The sequence below is a fragment of the Crocuta crocuta genome, unplaced genomic scaffold (assembly GCF_008692635.1).
Source record: "Crocuta crocuta isolate KB4526 unplaced genomic scaffold, BGI_CrCroc_1.0 scaffold657, whole genome shotgun sequence".
Classification (NCBI taxonomy): Eukaryota; Metazoa; Chordata; class Mammalia; order Carnivora; family Hyaenidae; genus Crocuta; species Crocuta crocuta.
In genome coordinates, this window is record NW_027529583.1 from 1033529 (window position 1) to 1055931 (window position 22403).

Here is a 22403-nt window from a genome sequence, read left to right on the forward strand (position 1 = left end):
AGAAGCAAGTGGATGCCATTTTGCCCGGGAGGGGCGGCCAGTCCAGTGGAGAATGTGGCACATTCTGGGAGGAACCAGAAGCCCTCTGCAGTGCAGTGTATCCAGCTGGAGACCAGGTCCTGGTGATTTCCCATCACAATTCTGAGAGGATGACCCTCATCCTCAGGGCAGATGACTAGGCTGATGCTGGCAGTGTGTGTGCCGGCATCTAGGCGGGAGGAGCCCGTGGCAAGTGGAAATTGAGTGCTTTAGGAAAAGACTTACTTTCTTTTGGGGATCGTCTTTGCATTTCATCAGGATAAGGAGGAGTCTTGACTAAAACTCTTGGCCCTGCTTCGCTGTAAGGGAAAAAAGGTTTTTGCTCGGAGAGGAACAGGCCACCCAGGAAGTACTGAGTGAGTGGCAGCTAACCCTGGATCTGGGCTAAATGCATGGCCTTGGAAATGCAGAGTGGTCAATCTCAAATTTGAAAGCACTGAAAGCAAAGGGGATAAGGTGGAACAGATTTTCACTGGCCAGACAAATTGCTTTTGCTTTCTTATCTCTTATCAAGGCACTGATAGAGAAAAACAGCTTCTAGTTCCTGGTGTGGTTAGATTGTTAGGAGGTTTGAGAAAATAATTGCACCATACAAAAAGCTTTGGCTCGGTTAATGAGGTGATTTACAAAACAATTTAAAAGAGGTCACCGGGGATTTAGGGACATTGCAAGTCCACGGCACGGCAATTTGTTGGCGCTGAGACCAAGAGGAACGGACTGCGGTGGGCCTCCTGCATCCTGAGCGGAGCAGGCCAGCTGGCGAGCCTCGCCTCGCCACCTCCCTGCTGGTGCTCCATGCTGCGGGGCGGCTCTCTCCCCTGCTCCTTCTTGCCTTTTGCTGGGGAAACCGTTTGCTAGTGTGTTTGTGGACGTGGGGCCTCACGGTTCTGGGACATAGCTCCTTTCGTCCTAACAACAGACGGCATTTCTGTGTCTCTTACTGGACTGGCTCTGTGGCGAGCACTTCGCCCGTGGGAGCTGGTGGAGAGGCCCACAGCCCAGCTGCCTGAGCCACACTGTCCCATCGGAGGCCCCTCCAGCCCCAGCTCTGGGCGCCCGGCTCTGTAGGTGCTTACCGTGCTACACTGCGGCTTCTGCATCTGTAAACGGACAGCAGATTGCCTCCTGCCTTGTGGGGTCCTTGGGAGGGTTAAATCAGTTATGCATGTGGATCCTTCAGTGCCCGGCACAGAAAAAGCACTATTCGAGTGTGGCTATTAGGATCGTTAATAAGAAGGGTATATGGTCAATCTGATGAGACCTGGTTGTCTCTCAAAGGTCTCGGTATGACCTAGTATTTTTTAAAAATGTTTATTTATTTTTGAGAGAGAGAGAGAGAGAGAGAGCTAGAGAGAAAGACAGCATGAGCTGGGGAGGGGCAGAGAGAGAGGGAGACACAGAATCTGAAGCAGGCTCCAGGCTCTGAGCTGACAGCACAGAGCCGGACGCGGGGCTCTAACTCATGAACTGTGAGATCATGACCTGATTGTTAGGAGTCAGATGCTTAACTGACTGAGCCACCCAGGTGCCCCTGGGTATGATCTAGTATTAAGAGTGGGGAGCCCCACTACTGGTGTAGCCACTGTGGAAAACAGTATGGAGGCTCCTCAAAAAAATTTTTAAAAATAGAAATACTATATGATCTAGTAATTCCACTACTGGGAATTTGCCCAAAGAAAATGAAAACACTAATTCAGAAAATACATTTGCACCCTTATGTTTCTTGCAGCATTATTTACAATAGACAAGATATGGAAGCAGCCTAAGTGTCCATCAATAGATGCGTGCAGAAAGAAGCTGTGGTATATATACACAATGGAATATTACTCAGCCATGAAAAGGATGAGATCTTGCCGTTTGCAACAATATGGACGGACCTAGAGGGTATTGTGCTAAGTGAAATAAGTCAGACTAAAAAAGACAAATACCATATGATTTCACTCATAACGTGGAATCTAAAAAAACAAAACAAATGGATAAATAAGTGAAAAACAGAATCCAGACCTATAAATACGGAGAACAAACTGATGGTTGCCAGAGGGGACGGGGTTGCTAGAGGGGGTTGGGCAAAATGGATGAAGGGCAGTGGGAGATACTGGCTTCCAGTTATAGAATAAACAAGTTATGGAATAAAAGGTATAGGGGATATAGTCAGTGGTGTTGTAGTAGTGTTATAGGGTGACGGACAGTAGCTACACTTGTGGTGAGGACAGTATAACATAGAGATACTGAATCGTTATGTTGTACACCCGAAATGAATATAACACTGTAGGTCAACCATACTCAAATTAAAAATTTTTTAATGAATATACTAAAAAAAAAGAGAATAGGGTCCCACTATGGCAGTGGGAGGGGAGAAGCAGTGAGTCTGAGGAGAGGGCGAGCAGGCACCCCTTCGTTCTAGTCTCTAATAGGACTAGCAGAAGCATAGAGAAAATTCTAAGGAAAAAAATGTTAAAAATAGGATACGAATACTAAGTCGGGTGGAGGGGAAGAGATACCAGCAACGAAAAAAATGTAGAGTTAAAGGCAAGGATTTGCATTTCAAAAATAGAAAATTAGCATTTTTATACTAGCACAATGAGGTAAAAGCAGATCATGAAACATAAAACTAGGGAAAGAGGAGGAGTTTAGATACTTAAATGAGATGTTTTATAAAAACTAAGGAAGTGGTATACGGAAATCTGAAAGTAATAAAGAAGGACAGAGAGAGTGGCTGGCCCTGACTGTACACTTTCTAAGCATCAGTAATTAGGACGTTATGTGCATCATTTCGGTTATTTGTTTCAACACTCCTAGGACCCAGGCGAATTTTGCACTAGAGAGAAAGGCATCGTAGCCAGGTTATTTGTTAGAAAGTCACTCAGCTGATGTCTGAGCCTGCGCTCTTGACCACGTCACTATACCAAATGGCTGGACCTTAATTAAAGGGGGAATAGAAAAACCCAAACAGCTTGCGGAGCTGAAAGCTGCCTTGTGCTGAGAGCCCCAACACAGGGTTCCACAGGTTTCGGAGTGTCTTGTGAAAGGCAAGCAGAGAGCAAGAAAACGTAGACCCCACTCTGGTTTCCGAAAGCCTGTCTGAAACCACACGCTTGGCTTGAGGAGGGACAGATGCACTGAATCAACATCGGACTGAGCAGCTGGGCCAGGAGAACTGGGTTGGGAGCGTAAATGAGTCAGACAGCCAGGTGTAAGAAAATGCCACAGCTTATGCTCAACAATCGGTGGCAGTGAAATCAGGCCTTAGAGTCAGAGAGGCAATAGGGAATGAATGGTGGGGACTGGGGCAAATTGACAAGGACTTGATCCATCAAAGGAGTAACTGCTAAAACAGATAGGCACATGAAGGACTGTGGATTCACTGGTGCCAGTCTTCTAAATTTTTCAACAGAATCTGGAAATCTGGAGTTGCATGAGAAACGATCCAGCGCCGTTCGCACATTTTCTCTGTGTGCTTGGGGGTCTCCGTCATGAGGGCTGGCACCCGGGGGATGGCTATTGGACTCTCCCACTGCTCCCGTGTTATAACCCACTTGGTGCCAGTGCCATCCTGCTTCTGCGCGTGATCCGGGGGGGCGCCCGTTCATGTGAGGGTTCTGGTGACAGATGCCACTGCTATCTGCCTGACACCATCACTGGCCATCCCACCGATCACCGTGACCATTGCCAGATTGGTCATGCCCCACATGCTGCAGCACCCGCAGCGACACAGGCATGTTTTAGCAGCCCCACACGTGACCGTCAGCCACACACTCCTGGTTAAGAATCGTTGCTATAGGGGCGCAGGGGTGACTCAGTCAGTCAACCCTCCCACTCTTGGTTTCAGCTCAGGTCATAATCTCTCCATTCGTGAGTTCGAGCTCTGAGATGGGCTCCTCGCCGACAGTGTGATTCTCTCTCTTTCCCTCTCTCTCTGCCCCTCACCTGCTCAGGCTCTCTCTCTCTCTCTCAAAATAACAAATAAATAAATGTTTAAAAAAACTTAAAAAAACCCAGAATCATTGGTATGGATGTGCTGTCATTTAACCCAGCAGTCCTTTATTCCTGACACTCGGCTTATTTCCAATCGGCTGCTGCTAAATAACGAAGCAGTGCACATCCTCATGGTGAACTCTCTGTCTTTGTTTCTATTTTCCGGGGTAAATTCTTAGAGGCCAAATTTTAGAGGCGAAGGACAGACTTATTTTTAAGGCGGGGTACAAACCAATTCGGCCACTACACAGAGGTGGCTGGTGTGGTGGAGAAAGCATGGGCCAGGTGTGAGGGGGCCTGGGCTCAGGACCGACCTGTGCTGCCAGTGGGGCCGGGCTTTGGGCAAGTCCTTCAGTTTCATTTCCGTTCCTTGGTTTTGTTTCGTTCTTTTGTAAAACAAGCTCTGTTATGAACCTGCACAAGAGCGATGGTACAGACGTTTCTCTGCCTCTCAGTACCGCAGGACTCCATGGTGGACTTGTGTAACAGAGAGCTTCCCTTTATGCAATGATGATGGCTTACTTGAGAATTGTTTCAGAGTTTCGAAGAAGCTATCGCTATTCTGTAGCAAGAAGAAAATCCAGATTACTATCTAGAATCCAGTTAATTCTTAGGCCTCTAACATATGGATAGAGACCGAAGAGATGTCCCCCATACATATGCTATGGATGGGGTTCCAAAGTTGATTACTTCGATATTAATTTCACTCTTGTATCTTTATAGGGAAACTTTATGGTGATGTTCCTTTTATAGAAGAAAGACACAGACATCGGTATGAGGTATGGCCTAGACGCTAAATTACTATGGAATGTAGATGCTTAGTTAGAGGAATTCCAGTGATTACAAGTGGACCTCTGGAAAAGGTGTCCAACTCGGTGGGTCTGTTGGGCCCAGCCCTTCTTGGCTTTTCAAAGGCAAAATCTTGAAGTATCTGCACAAGGGACATATCAGGGTTGTATGTTACCCTAACCGTTACCTCCTAGACCAAGGTAAGGTCATCATCTTTATCCTTAACCCCCCTGCCCTTTATTCTATCACATTTGGGAAAAGGGAACTTACATCTTCTGAACCAGATTAGATGCATCTTCGGGTTAGAGATGCATCTTCGGGTATCACATAATGGGTTCTTGGTTTGAGAACCTCTTTGGAAGTCTACACCGAGCAAGAGCCCTTACTGTCACATGATTAGTAAGAGTTACTGCTGAGATTGTCACATGAGAAGCATAGGTTCCTCCAAAATGCAGACTATCTATACCAGGAGTAATTGGTGTATCACATATGATGCTTTTGGCTGGGAAGAATCAAAATCCCAGCTTGTTATTCACTCAAACCAGCCTCAACAATAAAAAATTAGTTATCTCAGATAATAGATAGTTCAGAGGCCGGGCAGTCTCCAGGCCTGGTATGATCAGAGCTTCTACTATGCCGGGATTCTCTTGGCCCTTCCCTTTTCTGTGTGTTTACCTTGCTCTTAGACTGGTCTCCCTCATAGTTGCAAGATGACTATGAGCTGCAGCTGAGGCAACACACATCTCTCCTAGACATGGAAGTTTTTCTTCAGTCCGATTGGATCAATACAGATCATTTTCATAAGCTGATACATCTGTATGGCTCTGCTGCTCAAAGACACTTAATTTCTTGTTTTTCCAGGTGAACCCAAGCCTGATTGGTCAGTTTGAAAAGAAGGACTTGAGTTTTGTAGGTCAGGATGTCGATGGGGAGAGGATGGAAATCATTGAACTGGCAAGTAAGTGGGCTTTTTGTTTTTGAAAACTCTCGTGGTAAATTAATGTCTATTTGTTGTTGTATAAGAAGATATAATTTGTCGTTGTATGTGAAGATACCAGTTGAGATTTATTTTGTTTGCTGTCCTTCTTTTCCTCTCCCCTTGGAAATACACAACTAAACATAAATAATACACCTAGATATAAATTACATGAGAAAACAGCGTATAATCCTGATCATGTTGGGGCCCACTAGTCAATCTACCATAAAATGATACGTTGTTCCGAGTCTACCGGTTCCACTAGCCTATGCCTCCTTACCATCCCCGCCCCCTTTCTGGGCCGTCTGCAGTTGCTAGCCTCTATGGTAGCTGTTCTGGGAAAGGCAGGCAGCGCCCCCCTCACTACTGGTGACCGGTGTTGACATCTGTTGTGTGTGGGACCTGGCCCCTCATCGTACCTGGAGTCTGCCTTCCTGTATTGCTTTCTGTGGTCAAGTGTGGGCCAGTCATTTGACTTTTGCACACTAGTCCCTACATCCACGGAAGTTCTTAGTAAAACCAAAAACACAGCACAGAGGGATTTGACTTTTGTTGAGGGAGATCACTGAAGAAGTTGATTGTGTGTGGCCTGGGACACCCTCGGGAGCATAGGCACAAACCATACACCATTAATGATGAGAGCACAGGGTTCTCATTGAGAGCTGCAAAGATAGAGTCAGCCCATGCTTACAGCTGACCCCAGCTCTTGCTCTAACGTTACTTTCTACCTGGCCCTTTACAAAAACGTTTGCTAACCCCTGTTTGGGACGCACACGTATATACTTCATTTAACTAACTTGAACTTAACATGTTCAGTTGCCTGCTTGACCTGTTTGTCTATCAGGATATTCTCCTAGGACTTCTAACTCAACTTATTTAAAATTAAATTTACATGCTTCCAAACTAGTTCTTCCTCCTGACTATTTCTGTTAAGTTATCATCAGTCTCCTTGTCCAGCGCTTCTCACCCTTGCCGCCATTGACTTTGGGAGTGGGATCCTTCTTTGTGGTGGGGGCCGTCCTGTGCACTGTATGATATGTGGCAGCATCCCTGGCCTCTACCCACAGGAAGCCAGTAGTATCGTCCCCACCTCCCAAAGTTGCAACCCTCCAAACCATCTGCAGACGTTGCCTAATGTCCCTGAGGGGCACACTTGCCCTGATTGGGAACCACTGTCCTAGACTATCAGGCTTCAAATTGGATTTATTTAGTTCTTCTTCCCCTTTTTTTTTTTTTAATATTTTTTATTGATTTCTAGGAGAGAGAGAAAGACAGCGTGAGCAGGGGAGGGTCAGAGAGAGAGGGAGATACAGACTCTGAAATAGGCTCCAGGCTCTGAGCTGGCAGTCAGCACAGAGCCCGACGTGGGGCTCGAACCCACGAACCACAAGATCATGACCTAAGCGAAAGTCGGACGCTCAACCGACTAAGCCACCCAGGCACCCCAGTTCTTCTTCCCTTTTATACCCCCAACTTGTAATCAGCTGTCAAGTGCTGTAGATGCATCTTGAGAAAGAAAGACCGAGTTTGGGATTGCGTTCCCATCCCTGTCACCCTGGGTCCAGTGCGTGGTGACTCCAACCCAGAGTAGTCCTAAAGCTTCTCCCTGCATCCAGGCTTTCCCCTCTGCAACACCTCCTACTGAGGACGGGGCTGTGACTGTGCAGTGCACTTGACGCTAATTTGTTGGATAAACCACTCTTATTACCAAATTCTTAGTTTGTGCAGGATACTCTGACAATGGTAACATGACTTTCTAGAACCTATCTTTTCAACCTATCTACTTTAGGCTACAGATATTCAGACTACTTATTCTTCTAAATTTCTTACTTTTACCATCTTAGCCCATGTCACCATCCTCTACTTCAAATTACTTCTCTCTGCCCCTTTCCTTTTCTGTCTCTAGTCTGTTTAGGTATTTCAGGAATCCTGGGCAGGGAGGAGAATTAAAGTTGGCGAAGGCTTCTTTGAATGCAGTAACACGTTACCTGGGCCCTCAAAGAGGGAAAGCAGTGGACACTGAGTGCACACTCACTAGATGCTTCTCATTAGACGCCTTGCTAGGGACTCTGCATGACTTAAATAATTGACAAGGCAGGTAATGTTATTCCCACTTTCCCAGGAAGTTGATTGTAGTGCAGAGAGGATAAGTAACCTGCCCAGGGCCATCCAGCTAGTCACAGGCACGGCTGGAGCCCACCCAGGGCCTGTGACCACCTCTGGGGATTTTATTCTTGTTTTCAGTGGTCATTCCACCTAAGATTTTCTGTCCGCGCCTGAAGTTTTGAATTAGGAGATGGGGGTGTATTTTCTGGGTCTCTCTGATGGAAATGCCCATCATTTAGAATTTTTATAGTGTGGATCACTGTTTGGGGTTGAAGTCCCTTATATCTTTCTGGCATGTGAGAGGCAGAGAATTTAAGTAGATAACTATTTGTTTACTCCATCCAAGTCTGTACTTTTCGTTTAATTCTCCTGGCTCTCATTACTGTCAGCAAATACTTAGATGCCTCTTTTATCACCCGGATTTAGATTCCTATCGATCCTTTCAAATCTTGTGCGTGTTGGAAAGGACATGAGAGATGCTGTGAAATCCTGCAATTTTAAAAAGCTGATTGCAAAGAAATTCATTTTATTAAGGGAAATTCCCCCCCAAAGATTCTGATCTTAGCTGCCCCTTGGAATCATATCCGTGAATCTCGACATTCCTAAAAGAGTTCTAAAAGGAACAACAAAACGTGACATTAGTATAAACTTCAGAATGTGATTCAAAGCAATTAAGAGCACTATTTAAGATACCTTACCTGACTGATCTAGAACACCATCAAAGTAAAACCTTTTTAGTTTCCTTCCTCATTTTGGCATAAGGGATTTTTTTTTGGAGAAACTAATTCAGAACAGTGGTCCATTCGTTCAAATATTTTGTTCCTGTCTGTGACACGATTCATTGCTTGGCTTCGGTGTGTAGTTGTACAAAAAGCACAATTACTATCTGCTTCTTTCAAAGACATCCTTAGATGCTGTCCTGTAAGAATTATTGCATATTAAATTTAAAGCTACACTGCTTAGTTTCTTTTCGTAATTTTTTAAAATGTTTTATTTATTTCTGAGAGAGAGACAGCGTGAGCAGGGGAGGGTCAGAGAGAGAGGGAGATACAGAATCTGAAGCAGGCTCCAGGCTCTGAGCTGGCAGTCAGCACAGAGCCCAACACGGGGCTCGAACCCACGAACCGTGGCATCATGACCTGACCCGAAGTCGGACACTTAACCGACTGAGCCACCCAGGTGCCCTGCTTAGTTTCTTTTCTAAGAGTGGATGGCTTCTTTTTTTCTTGAGGGGACACATTCCTGGGAGAAGGTAGCATTCGCCTCACCAAGTTTTCCTACCTGAATGTCTAATTCAAAGAGGCTTTTTCCTAGATGTGATGTAGAGGATTTCTACACTGGATTTTTCTGGACTCAGAGCTGTCCAATTAAACTTGCTGCAATGATGGACTATTCTGCCCTATTCGGTATGGTAGCCACTAGCCATGTGTGGCTATTGACCACTTGAGATGTGCTCAATTAATCTGAATGAATTTAAATAGCCACATGTGGCTAGGAGCTGCCATGTTGTATAGCAAAGCTTTAAATGATAACCTTACAAGAGTGGGCATTTCTGTTCAATCATCATTCCTCACTGTTGTAGCTTTTGGTTTCCAGTGGTAAGTGATGGAGATTTGTGATTTTGAATTCCATACTAGATTTTTATTTATCTTTCATTTTTAAAAATATTCTTAGTGTGTTTGTTTATTTATTCATTCATTTATTCATTTATTTGATTGAGAGAGAGAAAGGCAGAGAGAAAGGGAAACAGAATTTAAGCAGGCTCCAGGCTCTGAGCTGTTAGCACAGAGCCCGACATGGAGCTTAAACCCACGAACTGTGAGATCATGACCTGAGCCGAAGTCCCACACTTACCCGACTGAGCCACCCAGGCACCCCAATTAAAGAAATTTTAAAGTAGGGAATATGGCACTGACCATGTTCTGTACTGTAGTGATTATGGGATTAGAGAGTTGCCAGATTTCTAGGGAGTTGCTTGATTAGGAGTTGCTTCCTAATCGGGGAGAAAAAACGTAGTTCTTGAGCGTTCTGATTGGCCAAGGAATTTGCCATCCTGTACAATTTCTACCGAGATTTGGAAATGTTGCCCATTTAATTTTTTCCATTCTAAAACGGGATTCATGTGTTTGAAAGTAGCTAGGTAAAGCTACTTTTCTCTTCCTAATACACCTAACAGAACTTGAATTGTTCGTGTAGGAGCTTTTGACAACCCTCAGTATGAAAATCGCTTAATATCCCCTCCACTCCCCCAACGATGTAAGGAACATATGCTCATGGAAAAGTTTCACATGATAGGGAAAAGTATAAGGAAGAAAATAAAAATATCTTGACCTCTTACCACCTGGAGCCATTACCACCATTAACATGTTGACAGGCCATCCTTTTATATCGCTCCCAGACTCCTCCTCCCAGATCGGTTGGCGTAGGCTGCAGTAGGCGTGCAAGTTCATTGTCATGATGCCATCTCCAATTAATCTCTGCCCTAAAGCGGTGACTAGAAAAGCAGTTGTACTTGCTGCATTCCCTGGGACTCTTACCCTTGGGAACGGAAATGACCTTGTAGGAAATGGCCGGAAGCCACCTAGGAGACCCAGTGGCCTACAGTTAGCCCATAGCGCGAGGGATACCATTAGAATGGAGCCAGTGTAAGTCTATGAAGCGCCTTCAAAATGCAGGTGGGCTTTGGGCAGGCAGGATTCACTTTCCATTCAAAAATTTGGCTTGATTCTGCTCACGCTAACACCTTGCGCAGAGAAAACGCCAGATCTCTTACCAAGTGAGATGTGTTTTGCCGTGTGAAATTCTGCTGTGAAGATGGCTCATGAAAGTCACTGGCAATGATAACGGGTTAATTGTCTCACTGTTTGATGTGTTTTCTTATGAAAAGATAAGACCTTGAAAGCAGCTCTCTTATCTCTCTTGTTTGTCTGCCTCAATTGCATCATGGTTATTCTCATTTCAGATCACCCCTATTTTGTTGGTGTCCAATTCCATCCTGAGTTTTCTTCTAGGCCGATGAAGCCTTCCCCTCCATACCTGGGACTATTACTTGCGGCAACTGGGAACCTGCATACCTACCTGCAAGATGGCTGCAAACTATCTCCTAGGTAACCTTAGCTTACCACTCCTAGCCCGACCCGAGCTGGGCTTACCAACGTCTTAGGTTTCTTTCTTCCTTCCTTTTTTTTTTTTTTTAGGGTTTTCATGAAATTAAATATTACAGGATTTTTAAAAAGTGATGAGTAATTTTTTCTTTCATAACGATCATAATTTCTTTCTCTGAATGAAAATGATTTCTTCACATCTACAATGGTAACGTGTCAGCTTTCCAAATCATGCTGATGCTGGGTATTATTTGAGAAATTTGTGTCATTTTGATAAGTGAACAATGGGATTTTTTGTGTTGACTCTTTGATTAATGAATATATAAAAATGTTTTATGTGTTTATTTGCTTTTTAGGAATAGCCTGTTCATACCCTTTGCTCTATTTTTTCCTTTTGCTTTTATATCCTTTTACTTACTGATTGATAAGCTGATTATATATAAAGGACATTAATCCTTTCTTAGGTTGCAAATATTTTTTTTGAAGTGAGTTTCTTTGTCTTTTAAATTGTTAATGGTAGTTTTCATTTTCCCCAAAGAGTTTTCAATTAGCATTTTATATGGTCTTTNTTGGTTAAACATCTTACTCCTGGTTTTCAGTCAGATCATGATCTCATGGTTCGTGGGACTGAGCCGTGTGTTGGGCTGTATGCTGACAGCATGGAGCCTGCTTAGGATTCTCTCTGTCTCTATGCCTTTCCCCCACTCACGTGCTCGTGTGTGAGCTCTCTCCCTCTCTCTCTGAAAATAAAAAAATAAAAAAGATTTTATTTTTCAGTAAGCTTTACACCCAGTATAGGGCTGGAGCTTAAAACCCCGAGATCAAGAGTCACATGCTCTACCGACTGAGCCAGCCAGACGCCGCCCCTACTTATGTATTTTTAAAATTTATGTAGTCAAATCTTTAACTTCTATGGATTTTGCCTTTAGTATCATGCCTAAAATCTTCCTTTCCCTATCAAAAATATTACATAAACAATGGCCCATTTGCTTTCCACTGGCATTCTTACGGTTTCAATTTTGTAGTTTAAATCTATAATTCATATGTACTTTTTTATTGGTGTATTATGTAAGGTAGGATCTTCACCCCCACCCCCACCCCTACTCCCATTGTTAGTAAACTGAGTAGTTCAGATTTGTTGTAAGGATTTCTGTTTTGTTCCACTGATGATTTCATCTCTGATTTCTGAACCCTTACCGCCCTCTTCATTACCATAGCATTATCGTAATTCAAGCCCTTATCTGCCCTCCACCCCATATGNTGAATTATACAATGATTTTGAAACTTAGGTTCAAAGAAAAAATACCTTGGGGATTTTCATGAAAATTTCTTTACATGTAAATATTAGTTCGGGGAGAATTCATATCTTTACTCCTTCTCATGCAAGAATATTGGATACAATAACTTTAACAGCGGGTGGAACTAGCCAGAATCAGAGAGGGGTTAGGTAAGGTCAGCACCACAGTAGCTGGATACGTGTTGTTGAGAAGATTACTGTTACTGACCCTCATCATAGCAAATAACCCCCATGGTGCTGCGCTTGAGAGGTACCAGGGTCAGTGTCTGATGTGTGTGCGTGTGCCCGTGTCACCCAAGCCTGCTTCTTTGGGACATCACCTACTAGGAGAAGCTCCCGGCTATCATTTCTTTTACCCACATTTTCCCGGTGGGAACAGCTTTACATATTTCCATGTTGGGGTGTCTTACTGCCTTAAGGATCACTCCTCGTACTCTGGAAGCGTGTCCTGTGGAGCTGGATCTGGGCTGCTGCGGGAGCGGCTGAGGGGCTCCAGACTCTTCCCTGCTCCCGCGGAGCAGCTGCACTTGATCAAGCTCATGTGACACGGTTCTGCGTGAGATCTCGCACGGAGACGGCATCTCCTGTGTTCTGCCACCGCGCGGCTCACGCGGCAGATTGGAAATGCCAGCGTGGTCCCGCGTCACATGTGTGCTGTGACCCTTCTCGGCCATTTTATAGTCTCCATTATTTCAGGTGCTCCCTTGGAAAGGGAGAGTGACAGTGGAGAAAGTTAGATGGCTGAGAGCAATAGTTCGCGCAGAACTGGTTTGCAAGCAATGGCCGGGAACAAATGTTATCTAATTTGCGTGGACTGCCCGCCTGTGTTCTGGATGGCCTGCTGATTCCTGCAGGGATGGTGGTCCCTGGGTAAAGCTTCCCAGCAGTTTCTGAGCAAAATGGTTGCTTGCTAGCGACTTCTGAGCAAGACTCAATATGTCTGGAAAAGGAAAGATTTCTTAATATAACTCTGATGCTGGTGTTGGAATTATAGCTGAGCAGCCTGCCTCCATGGTAGTCAGACAATTCCTACATGTCAGCTGTAAACCGGTACATTTCTCTCTCTCTCTCTCGTTTAGTTTATTTATTTTGAGAGAGAGAGAGAGAGAAAGAGAGCGAGCGCGCATGGGATAGGGGCAGAAAAAGAGGGAGAGAGAATCTAAAGCAGCCTCTGAACTGTCAGTGCAGAGCCCAGTGTGGAGCTTGAACTCATGGCCCGCGAGACCATGACCTGAGCCGACATCAAGAGTCGAACAGATGACTGCTTTGACGGCCAGGCTCTAATGTGAGCTGAGTGGGGACTGTCTTTCTGTCAAACAAGATTATTGACTGTAACCAACCATAAACAACTATGACAAGGAATATGAACACTAGAATGATGACTTCCTTTCCCAGAAACTGGCTGACGGTATGTAATTACATGGCACGTGTGCAGCTGACGTCTTTAAAGCCCAGAATGTAAAAATCCTTGGCTTTGAGCACGTATACCTGAGCTATAACCTCTGCCTCCTGCCCTGTGGAGAAGAGCTCTCTTTCAGTGCCTAGGAAGTCGCAGCAAGAGTATGATTTGGGGATCGAGAGCTGGCGAACAAAGTCCGTGGCTACTCGGTCATCTGCAGTGGCAGCAGTTATGAGGACCAGTTCCACCTGGTTTTCAACTTGGAGCCTCTTTTGTTCAAGAGGCATAACAGCTGTAGGGTAGTACTTTTTCAAGTATTTTAAATTTAAGTTTTATTTTTATTGATATTGAGAGAGAGAGAGAGCAGTCAGGGGGAGGGGCAGAGAGAGGGGGGACTGAATCCCAAGCAGGCTCCGCACAGTCAGTGCAGAGCCCCAGGCGGGACTCAACTCACGAATAGTGACATGGTGACCTGAGCTGAAATCAAGAGTTGGATGCTTAACTGACTGAGCCCCCCAGGCTAAATGTAAAGCACTTAGCTCAGTGTCTGGTCTATGGTGGGAAATTAAATGGGAATTATTTTTTTTAAAGTAAGCTCTCTGCCCAACATGGGGCTTGAGCTCACAGCCCCAAGATCAAGAGTCCCCCGCTTAACCGACTGAGCCAGCCGGGTGCCCCTCATTTGGAATTATTAATTTTACCTTAGTTCTGGTATCCTTCATCTCTTGCCTACTACAAAGCTTCCTGCCTGGCCTCTGCACCTCCAACTTTCCTCTTTTCAGTCCATCTTCCTACGTTATTTTGGAGTTTAAAACTCTAAGTGGCTTCTCTTGACTTCTAGAATAAAATGCACACAAATCCAAAGGTAACANAGAAGGTTTTGATGCCTTTGCTTCAGCTCACACCACTTTTGTGGCTCTTGATATACATTCCTAAACTGCTTAGTGAGAGGTATGTCTGTATGTTGCCAATCTGTATCCTGTTAGGATGCTAGTTAGAGGAATCATTCCTGANGCGTACTTAGCCCCCTTGGGTACCTCTCTCTCTGACTCTGAGGGGGAGATACTCTTCCTCCCTGCAGGAGTCAGGTGTATATTTCCCAGCACTATTTTAAGCTTGGAATCATCTTGCCTGTTTTTGTTTTTTTTTAAATTTCGGGCTGCACGGTCAACGTTGCCAAGGGCCATTCTTGGCAATATATGGTGTGTAGGGGCCCAGGGCAGGCCGCCCCAAGATGGGCCACTTTGGCATAAAGATTGTTTCCAGTTTGAAGGGGGNNNGGGACAAGTTTCCCCAAAATATGCCACTTTGGCACATGGACTATTTTTTAAATGATTGTTTATTTATAAATTTAATTTCTTTATGTATGAAGATTTTCATTTATTTATTTATTTGTGTGTGTGTGAGAGAGAGCATGAGAATGAGTGAGGGACAGAGAGAGAATCTCAGGAGGTGCAGAGAAAGAGGGAGAGAGACTGTGGAGCCCCACACAGGACTTGAGCTTACCAGGTGCGGCTCAAACTCACCAACCATGAAATCATGACCTGAGCCGAAGTCAGATGCTTAACTGACTGAGCCACCCAGGCACCCCATTAAATGTTTATTTTTGAGAGCAAGAGAGAGAGAGCAAGCATGGGAGAGACAGGGGGCGCAGAGGATCCGAAGTGGGCTCTGTGCAGACAGCAGAGAGCCCATTGGGGGGCTCGAACTCACAAACTGAGATTATGACCTGAGCTGAAGTCAGTTGCTTAACCGACTGAGCCACCCAGGCACCCCTGACGCATGGGCTATTTTGAGCAGAAGGCAATCATGACCCTGCAGGCTCAAGAGAAACTTTTGCCTCTTCAGTTTTCTCCTATTAGTCTGCCTCATGTCACTTTGACTCTTGGTCCAGCTAAAAGAAGTAACTTAAAGGGGACAGGTGCAAATAGTTTGTTTCTTTGGGGACAGTGCGGATGCATAGGATGCACAGCACGTGCTAAGGATTTGATTTCTGGGTTTGCTACTTACTGGGTCCTTTTATCCAAGTCTACTTCTACATCTCAGGGTCTGCATCCTTTCTGGCTGCTGTGAAGAATAGTTAAGATCGTGCTTTGTAAACTTTAAACTACTATAAAAAGACGACTTTTTCCCCTTTATTACATTTCAAGCAAAAGTGATCTGGAAAAAAAAATGATTCTTTTTAAGCAGTTTTTAAAACACCTTTTACAACAGCGCCTCCTTCCCTGCCCCGCATTGTTTGTTTGTCACGAGCTCCATACCTTGAGATGCTTTTTGATAAAGTGTCGGAGGCCGGCTCCGGCAGGGCCAGGGGTCCCTGAAGGATGGACGGTGTCGGTGAGAGAGAGAGTGAGAGAGCCCCGTGATTCTTTCTGATCACCAGGCAGGCCTCTCTTCTCTGACTGGGGCTCAACTTTATTTTGTTAGTGTTTGAGGGACTGCACAGAAGTAGCATTTGCCTTAGACAATGATTTCTGATAACAAACTTCTTTGATAAGTGAGAATTTCCCGGAAATCTAGAAGACTCCTGCATAACCTTTATCAATAGTGACTGAGATGCTTATCCTATGGGGAAGAAAGTATCTTTAGCATACCAGACAACGTTTTTAGCATAAAAGGGGTGAAGTTACTTTTTTTAAGGTGGAAGTATCAAGAAAAACAGGTCTTCCAGGAAACACCTTTGCTCCCATAATGACAAAAGTAGTTCCTCAACAGGGAGTAATCAGCATATTCAAGGCCAGGAAATGCTCCAAGTAGAAACAAGTGGGTGGGGGTGGATATCTGCCCTTAACTCTAAATTAGGCTCTTTGTCTCAGGGCCAGACTCAATTGTAACTCTATGTTCTTGGCCCCCTTTATTATGTAAGCCTTGGAACTGGAAGAGCCTTTTTACAATCATCCACAGAGCTTTTATCTAAAATCTCTTTTGTAAAGGCAGGAATATGCTTTTCCTTATGAGGCATCTGTGTTCAGAATATGGGTCTGATACGGAATATTGTGAGGCCTGGTCAATACCAGCAGCCTCATTTCCAACATGAGCCAGTAGTAGCAGAAAGAGATACCAGTTTTTGTTTCTCATGGCAGGAGCTGTGCAAACACTGCCATTTCCTCGCTGTGACCGCCATCCAGAGGGGCCGGTGTGGCTCCCGGCAATAAAGTGCTGCTAATAAACCACATTTGAGTACACATTCCCTTAGGGATTAAATGTTGATTGAAAGGTGCTCTTTATTGATGGAGGTTCACTGCAATGCTGATGATATGGTGTTAGCCCGGAATGGAGTTCATAGCAAGAGAGACTACTGTGCTTTTAATGCCCTGCCTGGCTTGTAGCCTACCATTTACTATTCAATGCAAAACTCATTCAAAGCATACTAAGTTTTCGTTCCATTGCTCTTATATTTTATGGCTTCCAGGGGCTCTATGAAACGCAAGTAAGTACAGCAGTAACAATGCTTTGGAGAAAACTGTGCATGGCAGCCTGTTTTAAAACATGCTTTTTCCACATGAAATGGATTTTGATCTAAAGTACAGTGGGAACTCCTGTAGGCTGGGAATCCTCAGTATGCTATCAAAAAAAACTTTAAAAAAAAATTCCAACCACCTCTTTCTGTTAATGGAGAAAAACTGTTTTCACGGCTGCCCTTGGGGTACCATAAAACGGGGGATATACGAGGCATTACTATATCTTGTCCTGGTGCCTTGGAATATATAGTTTTTTAAATCTGGAATTTATTAGGAACCAAGAATCGTTGACAAACGACTATGACAAGCCTTTTGTTTGTCAAAGAACCACTCTAGAATGCTGTAGTCAAGTCTTGTAAGTCAAGCCAGTGTCGTTAGGATAGAGACTCCCATGAGTCGCTGCTGGTGATTTTGATTTCGTTTTGTAAAGAATCACATAGGGGGCACCTGGCCGACTCAGGTCGGTAGAACATGCGACTCTTGACCTCAGGGTTGTGGGTTCAGGCCTCACCTTGGGCTTGGAGCCTGCTTAAAAAGAATATAGTAAAAAACTTCTTTTGAAAAAAAAAGGGTGCTTCTATTATTTGGGGGTATATGCATGCGTGAGAGACATTTGCCATGATTTCCATTTAACTGTAGATAGCCAGAGCTGAAAAACGTTTTTCTTTTTTTTTTTAGTGAGTGACAAGGAGATGATTATATAGTTTTTAAAATCATTATTTCTTTGTTTTAAAATGAGTACTATCCAAGAGAACTTTGTGCAAAGATGGAAATGTTCTATAATCTGCACTACCCAATATGATGGTCACCAGCCACACAGGACTATTTGGTAGACAGTTAAGCGCAGGGAGGAGGGGTAAAGCAGATGCTTGTTACCCCTGGGGTTAAGAGCCACACCCTCAGAGCCACCTCTGAGGGCTAAGGGAACAGGAAAGGCCTAGCCACAGAGCTGGCTCAGAAGCCACAGGGGGACTTCCAAGAGCTGAACATGTGCACCAAAGGTGTAACTTGCCCTTAAGGTCACAGCAAAAGCTCGTTAGAAACTCATAAATATATAATACATAAATAGATACAATTATAACAGCATGTGTCATGGGTAGACGCTTGCGCAGAAGCCAAAATGCACTGTAACCACCAGCTGTCAATCAAAGCCGAGTTTACATATGCAGAAAGCAGGCTTAAAAGGGTGCAGCTAGAGCTTCTTGGGGCCATTACCACTTTTGCTCCAGCAGTGGCCCCCTTTCCTTCTTGAAATTGTACTGTACTTATCTCGTTCATAAACCCTATCTCCCCATTCTGGCCTCAGGTGTCCAATTCTTCGGTGCATCTGGGATAAGAGCCAAGGACCCGGTCACATATTGAACACTTGAGGTGCAGCTTAATATGTGTGAGTGAGGAATGGAATTTTCCGTTCAATTTGCTTTTAATTGATTTAAGTTTAGAGAGTTACTGTGGCTTGTGGCTACTATATTGGGCAGTACAGGTTTAAAATTTCCCCTCCTCAAGTGGTGCCTGGGTGGCTCACTCCATTAAGCCTCCAACTCTTGATTTTTATCTCAGGTCATGAGCTCAGGATTCAAGAGTTAGAGCTCCACTCTAACTCACAGTTGGTCTGTGCTGTGGTGGTCAGTTGGTCAACTGGCAGTTGGTCTCTGTGCTGACAGTGCTGTGGAGCCTATTTTGGATTCTCTCTCTCTCTCTCTCTCTCTCTCCCTCTCTCTCTCTCTCATCCCCCTCTCCTGCTTGCTTGTACATGCACACTCTGTCTCTCAAAAATAAATAACTTAAAAAAAAAAACTTCCCCTCATCAAATATATCAAGATACACACAAATGAGTCCATCGTCTATGACATTTCATAGAATTGAACATGGAAGACCTTAATGTCTAATAATTTTCCCTACTGAGAAACATGTGGGTGCACGTGTGTATGTACAGAGATTATTTAAAAAGATGGGTTGGGGCACCTGGGTGGCTTGGTCGGTTGAGTGTCCAACTTTCGCTTAGGTCATGATCTCGCGGTTCGTGGGTTCGAGCCCCGCGTTGGGCTCTGTGCTGACTGCCAGCTCGGAGCCTGGAGCCTGTTTCAGTCTGTGACTCCCTCTCTCTCTGACCCTCCCCTGCTCACACTGTCTCTCTCTCTCCTAGAAATAAATAAAAACATTAAAAAAAATTTAAAAAAAAGATGGGTTACTCTTAAAAAAATAAATAAAATAAAAAGATGGGTTAGTCTTAAGGTAGAGCTGTGATGTCTCAAATTAAGTGAACATATACCCAAATAAGTACGTCTTATGACTTCTTTACGTTTGTTCCAGCATTTGTTTTTTGCTGGCACGTGAATGCCCTAAAATCAGCACATGTTGCAGCCATGCCTATTTTGATGATTCTGTTCTTGCGGGCCGTGATTTGTTTCATCGTCCTACTTCTGGCCGCTGACACATATGAAAGAACATGAGTGAACCTACTCATTGGCCTGGGTGGGTAATGAGTAAACTCAAGCTGAGTCTCGCTCTGTTAGACTCAGCCTATGGCCTTTTGACTGTGGGCAGAGTTTAGGGCAGCCAGCCATCAGATGGAAATGAGAGCCATTTGCTTACAGACAGAGCCACCCAAGTCTGTGGCTAACGTGAGCAGGGAATTACTTGGCACAAGAAACAGTTCTGAAAATCATGCACTTGGCAGTTTTGATGACTTTATATTTCCACGACTTGTTGAGAGATATCATGTTATAAATATGTAACTCCCATAAACAGCAACCACTTATATTTTTATACAGTCTGCAGAGCACATGTATGCTTTCTCTTTCAGCCCTCAGAACATTTTGGTGAGGTTGTTGGTATTGTTACTACTTTTTTCTGGACTCTCAGGAGTCAAGTGGCCAGTCCAACAAGTGTGTGGCTAATAAATAGTACAACCAGGCATGTGAGGGGGAAGCTGTGGGCCCATCTTACTCTTCCCTGGGCTCAGAGGTAGGGAAGGAAGCAGGTATAAAATCTGATGCCTGAGGAAATAACACAGGGTTTCCCTGGCTCTTTTAGCCTTCTCACTTGTGGGATCAGAGGACACATGACTGCTGGCACATTGTAGCACAGTTTAGACCTGAGCTTGCGGCCTGGGTTAGTGCTGGAGGCCAAGCCGGCTCTGGCAGGTCCAGGGGGCCCTGAAGGATGGACGGTGTCGGCGAGAGAGAGAGTGAGAGAGCCCCGAGATCCTTTCTGATCACCAGGCAGGCATCTCTGTCCTTTCGGTTTTGGTGTCTTTATTTAAAGGTTCAACGACAATATGAGGTCAGAGAAAAGGAATTTCTTACAATGAGAGGCCTTTTGTGATATCAATTGCAGAATTATCCCAGTCATAGTGAATTTACGACCAAGGAAATAACAGGATGCTCTTAGTGAAAAACAGGATGACATATAGGTTACATTGTATATAGATAAGCTAGGAGTCATTCTGTCTGGCTCTCAAGAGGATGAATGTTTCTGAATTGGTTTGTTTGTGGAAACTATCATGGGGGCCCTAAATGTGTCAGTCTTTGCATCTGGGTTTATGTTTTAGCTACTCTTATCCATCCTCATCCCAGCTGCCAGTGTAAGGGAGGGGGTCTGTGGAACGTAGGCCTTGAGGAAGGGACTGCTATGCTTCACCAATTAGCAAAGATATATGTAGTAGCTATGTTTTGCTCTTAACCCCAAAATAGGCCCTTTGTCTCGGGGCCAGGCTCAATCGTAACTCTTGTGTTCTTAACCCCCTAAGTCTCGGAACTGCAAGGCCCATAGGAAGAGCCTTTTGACAATCGCCCACAGAGCTTTCATCTAAAATCTCTTTTGTAAAGGCAGGAATATGCTTTTCCTTATGAGGTATCTGTATTCAGAATATGGCTCTGATATGGAATATTGTGAGGCCCGGTCAATACCAGCAGGCTTATATCCAACATGAGCCAGTAGTAGCAGAAGGAGATACCAGTTTTCATTTCTCATGGCAGGAGCTGCAAACATTGCCATTTCCTTGCTGTGACCGCCATCCAGAGAGGCCGGTGCGGCTCCCGGCAGGTTAGGATGATGGGGATTCTGGCCCAACCTTGAATGAGCTGTGTGCCAGGTGAATCACTGAAACACCCTGACCTTCATTTCTTCTCCCAGAGGAAGTCTAGTACAACTTCCAGATCCCTTTTTGTTTCACAGAACCAGGAAAGACTTAAATTTGTGCAGTGCGATTGCATAGATAAGGAAGGATATATCAAGTTTCGCGGGCGGTGTCTGAAAAAATATTCTTCACTTATTCCTGTGTTTTCTTTACTGGAAACCCTCTTGTAACAGTAGAACTGATTTTCCTGATTTAAAATCTAAGTTGGAGTTATCTTCTATTTGATTGCTTTAAGGGTACGTTCATTAAATGTTTCTCTAACATGTCTTGTATGCTGGTTCTTTTTTTAAGGTTTATTTATTTATTTTGAGACAAAGAGAGAGTGGGGGAGGGAAAGAGAGAGAGGGAGAGAGAATCCCAAGTAGGCTCCACACGGTCAGTGCAGAGCCCGACTTGGGGCTCTGTCTCATGAACCGTGAGCTCATAACCTGAGCTGAAATCAAGAATTGAAGCTTCACCGAGTAAGCCACCCAGGCTCCTCTTTTCAACTCTGTGGAGGTGATCTACTTGGTAACTTATTTGGAACTGAGCAAGAAAAAGCACACCCTGAGCTCATGGCTCAAAGCAGAACTTAGAATTTCAGGGCTCTCTGCTGGAGAAGGTGTGCTTCTGAGGGAACCCAACATGGCAATGTGTATGTCAGTAATTGGGCTTGTTTTCAATACTCCCTGTGACTCGAGGGAGTCGGAGCATGCCATCAAGTTTCTTATGTGGAAATAGCATCATTATGCAAATTATTTATCAAATCTCTGGATGTCTGAGAATGTTGGAATGGAAAACTTTCATGCTACTGATCTTTGTTAGTGGTCTTCAGAAGGTTATGAACTGTAATCTAAGTTGGAATGATTTTATCAATTTTCTGAATAAGTTACTTAAGATGAAAGTAGGCCATCAGCTCGTCTGACAAAAGGGGATCACCGTGTGCGGTTGGACTAACCTCTTTCTGTAGTGACTAAAAGTGATAGAATATTTCTTAGCATTTTGTCTGAATGGGGATTAATTATGGAACGTGTTCAGAATTGGAAATAGGATAATTGTCCAGGGTCTTTTTTTTTTTATTTTTACACCTTGATACATTAGTTCCTCTTTTGATCTAGTGATAGATACAGCGATGCC

The 22403-nt window shown here is 44.3% G+C and overlaps 1 protein-coding gene across 1 annotated transcript in view; it reads left to right on the top strand.

Moving 5' to 3' along the window:
* Positions 1 to 22403, top strand: part of CTPS2 (CTP synthase 2) — an 83747-nt gene that overhangs the window by 61186 nt on the left and 158 nt on the right. The window contains exons 16-19 of the mRNA XM_077761697.1: positions 4724 to 4793; positions 5665 to 5761; positions 10848 to 10992; positions 22385 to 22393. Of these exons, the coding sequence (XP_077617823.1) occupies positions 4724 to 4793; positions 5665 to 5761; positions 10848 to 10992; positions 22385 to 22393 (321 nt within the window). The remainder of the gene's footprint in view (positions 1 to 4723; positions 4794 to 5664; positions 5762 to 10847; positions 10993 to 22384; positions 22394 to 22403) is intronic.